Source organism: Sinocyclocheilus rhinocerous, unplaced genomic scaffold (assembly GCF_001515625.1).
Source record: "Sinocyclocheilus rhinocerous isolate Xijiao unplaced genomic scaffold, SAMN03320098_v1.1 scaffold1252, whole genome shotgun sequence".
Classification (NCBI taxonomy): domain Eukaryota; kingdom Metazoa; phylum Chordata; class Actinopteri; order Cypriniformes; family Cyprinidae; genus Sinocyclocheilus; species Sinocyclocheilus rhinocerous.
The window spans coordinates 1,221,383-1,230,058 of NW_015640452.1; the positions used below are offsets into that span (position 1 = coordinate 1,221,383).

The following is an 8,676-nucleotide window of genomic DNA, read 5'->3' on the forward strand; positions in this document are numbered from 1 at the left end:
GAGAAGTGAATATCTGGAGCGCTCAACACTCTCATGCAGTGTATGTTTAATTCATACTCGAAGCCGGAGGGCGCTCTCGTGCAGAAAGTCCAAAACAGACTCATAGAAGGAATGACTTATGACATGCAGGAAACCCTAATATGGACAAAAGCATCCGGCTATTGCTGTAGCTGAGCTTAATAAAAAGCAGGAAAAAACGTGAAGACAATAAACACACGATTGCGAAATTATACGGTTTATGTGTGTTTTTCAAGTTATCTCCAGGTAATAAATAAACTTTATGAATCAGTACTGATTGACATCATATAGTAGCCTATAGAAACTATAAAATGTCCTGCTTTATTCTGTGATTTAAAAAAAAAAAAAAAAAATGGGGCCGCTCCGCTGAGAACTGCACTTACCGGCAGCCGTGGACGTTATGAAGGCATCCTGGTAGTGCACTACATTAAAGGTGTCTGAACGTGAAAGATAATCCCTGATGAGATTGTCAGGTGAAAGGTCATAATCATGTGGATAATTTTATTTACGACTAAATTATAATTAATTCATTTTACTAATAGTTAGATTGGGCAGGCCTTCACAAAATGGCGTTTAATTACAAAAAAAAAAAATTGCCTTGACAAAAGGGCACTTTGGGCATCAAGTACCCATCGCACCACCCTCTGCACGTGCCTGCTAGGTTTTGATTACGTGGTCCTAACCCTGCATCAGCAGACCACTTTGCACATGGTATTTGACACTAAACTGAGGTCTGTGAGGGCTAACAGCAGTTTACCACTGTAGAAAGAGAAGAGAAGGCACAAGAAATGGAAAGCATGGTTATCTTCACTTGTACTCATGGTTTTTATTATCAAAGCTTGCCATGGATATGTTACAAAAGAGATGCAAATAGTGCAAGTCACTTTCTGAAGGCAGTTTCTACAGAGACAAGCAGCAGTGATAAACTTCATGAACTTGGACTATATTGTTTTCATACAAATTGCAAAGTTACTGCAATCCACATGAACTGTACCTTACCTGTTTTTTCTTTTTGTTTATTGTTTTTCTCCAAGATCAATATTTTAAAGCTCAGTAATCGGGTCTGAATAATTTCAAGTATTGCAGTGACACTGATGCTGTAGTAAGTCATTTTACAAAGAACTTCAACCCTGTAGCATTTGATCCTGAAACATTTCTAAATGTAATTCAGAATTATGGTCATTACATGGTTGAAAAGGTCATTATATCTACATTTTTGTGAAATCGTACAGTCAGTACATACAAAAGCGTCATGAATTGACATCAGGAAATATAATTCAACTCGCAACTTATAAATGTGGTGAATTCATACATATGATCAAGTGATGCTGAGTTTTAAAAGAATCTATTCATTTGGAATCTGGAGAAGCTGAGCAAGTCTTCATATTGGATTCCTTTTTCAGACACAGTAATGGCAAAAACAGCTGCTGCAAAACAGAGAGAGTACAGGGCGAGAAGGGATGCTGACCCGGTACGTAGGGAAAAGTACCTCAGGAGTGAGCGAGAGAGGTGGAGAAGAGATGTTGAGACAGGGAAAAAGAAGAGAATTGGTGACCTGTGTGAGAAGGCTCAGCGATGGAGGCGCAAGCAGTGGAGAGAGGCCAAAGAACGACAGAAGAGGTTTTTCAAATTAATTGCTTCCCCTCCAGACAATCTTGAACCCAGTCTGATGGTGTTGCTGCAACCCTGAAGAGGATGACAGACAGACTGATAAGTCAGGGTCAGGACATCCCAGGTGCATGGAAACTCATCAGGGCCCTTATCGAGGCCAGAATAGCCTTAAAAGCGGGCTGGTCGACAAAGCACTTGAGAAGCACTTGAGTCCAACAACATTGAGGCTCCACCAGATGACTTGTGACCAAGTCAATGAGCTGAACAATATTTCAGTTGTAACTGAAAGAGAGAGAGGGATGGCTGAGATTGATTGGGGTAATCCATGAGTGCGAGATTTTGTTTATGATGGACCTTAACCTTCACTGAACCCTGTGGCATCTTGACATATTTCAATTCACAAAGATCTGTGTGCCATTCTAAATGAATTTTACTCTTTGTATTTTTTGTATTATACTCTTAGTTACTATGTAAATGAGCTGTTAATGTGTAAATAAATGGATGAATGATTGAATCAATTAATGTATATTGCACCAACAGTAGCCACTTCAACCCTGTTATCATTTTCAACCCTGTTGAATTGCATTCAACCCTGTTACTTCTTTTCCATCACTGTTTTTGTAATATTCTGTGTATTTAGTGTACTGTATCTGAGGTAATCAGTAAATTACAATAATTTTATACCTGACTTTACTGAATATGTAGAATACTGAATCACGTTTAAAAAAAATAAATAACATGAAATAAATATAACTCTTTAGCCTGAGGTGGGAAAAATATTCCTTAGATCAGCAAAAACATTTTCATGAAATAATGATCATTCAAACAATCATAAAAATAAAAGTTTCATTATTAAATTTACGTTTTTTACAACACGGCCCAGATCAACTTTTTTTAACACAGTGAGACTGATGATCCTTTCTAGTTAATGTTCATGTTTGAATTTTGTCATAAAATACACATATTGTCAGAATTAAAAACAATTACTGTATTTGAAGAAACAAACATTTTTTTTTTTCCCCCACTGCATGGCTGTTCATGATTATTACACATCGCAAGTCATTCCATGATGGGGATCACAAGACAAATGCATCAACATGAACAGGTGAGTCTAGCTGCTTTACTTGAACTTTAAAGATCACTCTGACATATGAAGACTTCTGATTACTGCACTGACAGTCATGGGTTTAACACAAAACTTTTGTTTGCACTTCTTCATTTCCAAAGTAAATTCCTCTACATTTTTAAACATTCTGTCAGACAGAATAGTGTTTTTATATTCACAATAATATACTGTTTCAAGAATTAGGTTTGGGAAAATTGTTGTAAAGGTAACAGGGTTGACTGTAACAGGGTTGACAGTTGCACAGTTCAGTTAGACAGGTAAAGAACATGACACTAGATCCTTATTTAAAGAAGAATTAAATGTGGAGACCTACATTCAACAAATACTCAGTTTTCAATGAGTTGTTTGCTGTACAAAATGGTAACAGGGTTGAAATATTAAAGTTGGTCCCAACTGAGAAACATACAAAATTATAAAAAAGACACGTCCTTGCACAGTTTACTTCATGAACAATGGTGTTGCAATATAGACATAATTCTATGACCTATAGCACATTTAAATAAAATAAATAGAGAGTTATGATGGCAAAAGGGTTGAAATACCCGGGGACACAACTTTAACCTAAATCTAATAATACTTTAAGAATAAGGGGATGTTTCTAGCTTGTACTTATAAGTACATATAAGGGGGGAAATTAACAGATTAAAATTTTTTAATTTTCTTTGTTTACAAAAATGCCTTTAATGCATAGTGAAAGTATTCTTACACAGAAAAAAAAGGTAAATAACAGATCCATTTTGTTAAATTTTTATTTATTTGTTTCTAAAAAAAATTTTTTTTTGCATTTTGCTTTTTAGTTTTTGTTTTTTTTTCTGAAATGTATTACTGTTAACAAACGAAGTTTGAATGTTTGTACATTTGTTTTTACAGCTATGTCAGATGTGAGTCCAGGGAGTTTTGAAAATAATCAATGTACAGGTAAGTTTAATAATTTTATCACACAATTAAACTCACATTTTTAAATGTTTACTGTTTTACAAGTGGAAGCCCCCTGCTAAATCACCTGTGGTATTACAGTTGCAGAGAGGGCTATTCTTGAGTCACAGGGAGAAATGGACTGGAAAATCAATCATCTGACTGCACTGGTTCAGTGTCTTGTGGGGAACAGGTGCTTTGTGCCTCCACTGCAAATAGAGGATGAGGAAGAGGATTGTGTCTTGCCTTTGATGACAATGGGGGATCTTGACCGATTGGAGCAAAGACTTATGGATAGAGGGACGATGCAAAAATTGGTAAGATTCTTTGGAATTATGGAATTAAAAGAAGTGACTGAAATTTTGGAAGAACTTTTATTTATAATCTATATTTAATTTCTGTTTAGGTGAACATATTGTCTGTTAGTGGAGGTCAAACTATGAAAAAGACCATATGGAGAATTTGCACCAAAGTTTTTGCTTCCAATGTGGCCAAACAGCTCAACTGGTGCGGACGGGGAGACAAGCGAGGCTTAAGAAAGACAAATATCGGAGCACTAATAATAGGTATATCCAAAACGAATGGAATACTTTTATGGATAAAAGTATTATAGTTGTTGTTGTAATTACATATCTCAGTCAAATCGCATGTGAATATATTTTAATTTTAAAATTTAAAAGGAATTGCTCAAAAACTTCTACTTGTGCTCACTAAAATGTTACAATTGCATACATATGCACAGTCAGGCCTGTCCGCTCTAGTTCAGTAATATTATGTTCAGTAATAAATGAAATAAAAAGGTTGATTTGCTTCTTGGTAAACTAGTAATTTGATCTTTTTAACACACAGCTGCAGCTATGAGGAACAGTGTCCTCTTGGCTCCCACAGAAGCGGAGGCAGAGAAATGTATCAAAGATTACCTGCGTTTGGCTCCAGGGAGGACATCCTCCTAATCTGTTGTAAAAATGTCAGTTTTGTATATTACATTGCTTGTACAGAGAATGACTGTATTTCATACTGTTAAATAAATAATTTAATAATTCCTTAAACTGTTGTTCAGAAGTCGAAATGATTTAGAGTAGTTGGAATAGGGTTATTAACATGTCCATGGTCAGTGTCAGGTTTTTTTTTTTTTTTATCAACAAGGATTTTAAGCTGCGTCATGCACGGAATCGCAACTGATCTGCCGGTTCATGAGTTTCATACAAAAAGCTTTAAAGTGATCTTTTGTGCCACCCTGTGACTTGGCATGTGGCATTGTCTTAAGAGTAAACACTGGCCGTTTATTAATGTGTTAAAATAAACAAAGGCTTCTGTAATATTTCACTGTGTGCATCCCATAAGGTTTAGAGGTGTTTCAGTCTAGTTTACCTTTTTAGCTCTTTCTTGAAATCTCACAGTTTTGAGATGGGCCTCAGTTGGCTTGGGTCAAATATTTTCATTGATATACTTTTATAGTTTTTGAGTTTTTTAATATTTCTATTTTTTTTAAAATTATTTTTTATTTCAAGTTTAGTTATTTTAGTATAAAATAAATGAAACTTATAAAATCAATAAAAGAAAAGAAAATTGGAAATATTGCTTTGGCAACTAGCTGAAATGAAATATTTAAATTATTTTTTATTTCAAGTTTAGTTATTTTAGTATAAAATAAATGAAACTTATAAAATCAATAAAATAAAAGAAAATTGGAAATATTGCTTTGGCAACTAGCTGAAATGAAATATTAAAAAAATATTTTATTTAATTTCAGTTAATGTTTATTTAAATACATTTTTATGGTTTTAGTAATAGTTTTAGTTAACGATAACAATTTTGGTATAAATTCATAAATGCATCAAATTAACATCATATAAAACAGTAAAGGTGTTTTAAATCATCACTTTCTACTTCTGTGAAATGCCTCAATATTTAGTTAAAATACTGAATATTTGTATTAATATATGTAATCTCTCTCTTCCCTGGCTGTATTTAGATGACGATTCTCAGCTGTCTGTGGCAGGGGTCCAAAAGCAGGTGCGTCCGAGACGTAAGGACCTGAATCTGTATGAAGAATACAAACTCAGCCGAACTCTGAGAGGCCGTAATTTAAGAAAGTTAAGATTTTTTTTTTTGGATTAAAAAAAAAAAAGCAACAAAAAAAATCTTAAACTAGCTTTAAGATTTTTTTTCTTTAACTAGTGTTAAATTGTCTGTATCTGAAGTAATCAGTAAATTCAATGGACAACATAAAATAACTTGTTTTTATTTTGGGCCTGAGGTGGAAAAAGCAGTAACATTTTCATAAAATAAAGAACTAAATAAAGTATTTTTTCCCACCTCAAAAGCTCAGGCACACAGGACATCCATTCCTGAGAGTTTTTGTTTATATTGTTTTTGTGCATAAAAGTACATTAATTCCTAAAGTGTACATATATGTACCTAAATGGTACATTTTACATGCATGGTACATTAATGGTGCATTTTAAAGTGATAACAGTTGTACCTTTTTTTCTGAGTGCATCGTCAGTTTCTTGTTTTTAAGTAAAAATGTTTAGAATTTAAAGATTTTTAAAAAAAACATTTTAAACGCTTTAACTAGTTTTAAATTGTCCTGTGGTGTGGACAGTACAAATATTACATGTAATCCTTAAATTAATGTGATATTAGAAAATGTGATAAAGCTATAAATTACATGTCAGGTTACAGTGTAAAACCAAATGCACTCTAAAAATTTATATCTTGGCCAATAGTGTATATGGAACTTGCTCAGCAAACATTGATAAGAAGATACTCAGGGTTACCGGTTATCAGGAAACTGACAGGATGTGATGTTGCAGTAAGCAGCCAAAACCGTTTTGAGGAGAGGAAAAAGCTGACATGTGTAACATTAGAAACCATGATTTCACCACGCGTCGAAGCTGCGTCATGCACGGAATCGCAACTGATCTGCCGGTTCATGAGTTTCATACAAAAAGCTTTAAAGTGATCTTTTGTGCCACCCTGTGACTTGGCATGTGGCATTGTCTTAAGAGTAAACACTGGCCGTTTATTAATGTGTTAAAATAAACAAAGGCTTCTGTAATATTTCACTGTGTGCATCCCATAAGGTTTAGAGGTGTTTCAGTCTAGTTTACCTTTTTAGCTCTTTCTTGAAATCTCACAGTTTTGAGATGGGCCTCAGTTGGCTTGGGTCAAATATTTTCATTGATATACTTTTATAGTTTTTGAGTTTTTTAATATTTCTATTTTTTTTTAAATTATTTTTTATTTCAAGTTTAGTTATTTTAGTATAAAATAAATGAAACTTATAAAATCAATAAAAGAAAAGAAAATTGGAAATATTGCTTTGGCAACTAGCTGAAATGAAATATTAAAAAAATATTTTATTTAATTTCAGTTAATGTTTATTTAAATACATTTTTATGGTTTTAGTAATAGTTTTAGTTAACGATAACAATTTTGGTATAAATTCATAAATGCATCAAATTAACATCATATAAAACAGTAAAGGTGTTTTAAATCATCACTTTCTACTTCTGTGAAATGCCTCAATATTTAGTTAAAATACTGAATATTTGTATTAATATATGTAATCTCTCTCTTCCCTGGCTGTATTTAGATGACGATTCTCAGCTGTCTGTGGCAGGGGTCCAAAAGCAGGTGCGTCCGAGACGTAAGGACCTGAATCTGTATGAAGAATACAAACGCAGCCGAACTCTGAGAGGCCGTAATACAAACCGACGGCGTGAGCTGGAGCAGACTCTACCGCAGGCTCTGCTTGCAGACTTGGTAAGGGAACGGAGGGAAAAGACTCGTCTTCGAGTGGCCCGCTGGCGTGCCAAACGCAAATTACAAGCCTGTCTGATGGCCTCGCAGGCTGCGCAGTTTAGCGGGGCCTCGCAGGCTGCGCAGTTTAGCGGAGCCTCTGTGCAGAGCTCACCTGCGCAGCGTGGCGGCCTGATCTCCACCCGCAGGCGAGGCGGAGTGACGGCGCCGCGCGGTGGGCTTGGATTGAGAAGACTGTCAGAGACTGGCACATGTAACCTGCTGCTGCAGCTGGGGCCCAGTCCTACTCAATCTGCAGCGGCACACGGCATCAATGTAGGTCTGATGCCGTCTGGCCTCTTAGCGCTATCACAGCACAGAACCACTGCACCTAGATCAACTTACCAATGATGCAGCATTTACTTCCTGGTGGAAACACACTAGTTAATGACGGCGCTGAGTTGTTGTCATCTTAAAGGGGTCACATGATGCGATTTCAAGTTTTCCTTTCTCTTTGGAGTGTTACAAGCTCTTGGTGCATAAAGAAGATCTGTAAAGTTGCAAAGACTAAAGTCTCAAATCCAAAGAGATATTCTTTATAAAAGTTAAAGAGTCAGCCACGCCTACCTAAAACGGCTCCAAAATAATGATCTTTAAAATAGCATCATATGACCCCTTTAATGCTTAACAAAGTGACATTTTCCGAAGCGAGGCACTTTTTTCCTAATACTATAAAACGTAAAAACAAAACCTCATACTGATCTGTGCAAACCTCATGCATGACAAAAATTTTTGGACTATTCAAAAACACATTCATGTTTACTTTGACCGTTGCAAACTGAATCCAAATTGAGTAGAATAAAACTGGTTATTTAGTAACATTAAACAACTCAAATTGCACTATAAAATGCATTCTAAATTCAACTGAGCTGAATAACGTAAACTAAAAAGGTACAAAAATATTTTCCAAGGATATTGTGGTCATCGGTGAAGAAATTTGTGCTCTGCATGCAGTGGAAACTGACATTTGTCAGCATGACTGCCCTGGTTATGCTCGCTCACGTGCTTGCGGAAATGTTTTTCATCTGTAGTTTTGACTGCAGTGTTCAGGGTGGTTTGAAATACTAATTTGGTTAATTCATTGAAATATACCTTCATGTTCATTTTTGTTGCCTACATTTTTCTAGTAAACGGCATTGTCGGCAATAACCATGTTGACATTTTTTTTGTTGACCAAAAAATGTTGTATGCCAGTGCTT

At 35.2% G+C, this 8,676-nt stretch overlaps 1 protein-coding gene across 1 annotated transcript in view; it reads left to right on the forward strand.

Annotated features, from left to right (window-relative positions):
* Positions 1–5,686, forward strand: part of LOC107752914 (uncharacterized) — a gene marked incomplete at its 5' end in the record, with an annotated part of 12,577 nt that extends 6,891 nt beyond the window's left edge. Inside the window, 5 exons of the mRNA XM_016568987.1 lie at positions 3,626–3,673; positions 3,773–3,987; positions 4,077–4,236; positions 4,520–4,637; positions 5,646–5,686. Coding sequence (XP_016424473.1) covers positions 3,626–3,673; positions 3,773–3,987; positions 4,077–4,236; positions 4,520–4,623 — 527 coding nt within the window. The remainder of the gene's footprint in view (positions 1–3,625; positions 3,674–3,772; positions 3,988–4,076; positions 4,237–4,519; positions 4,638–5,645) is intronic.
* Between the last annotated feature and the right edge of the window lie 2,990 nt (positions 5,687–8,676).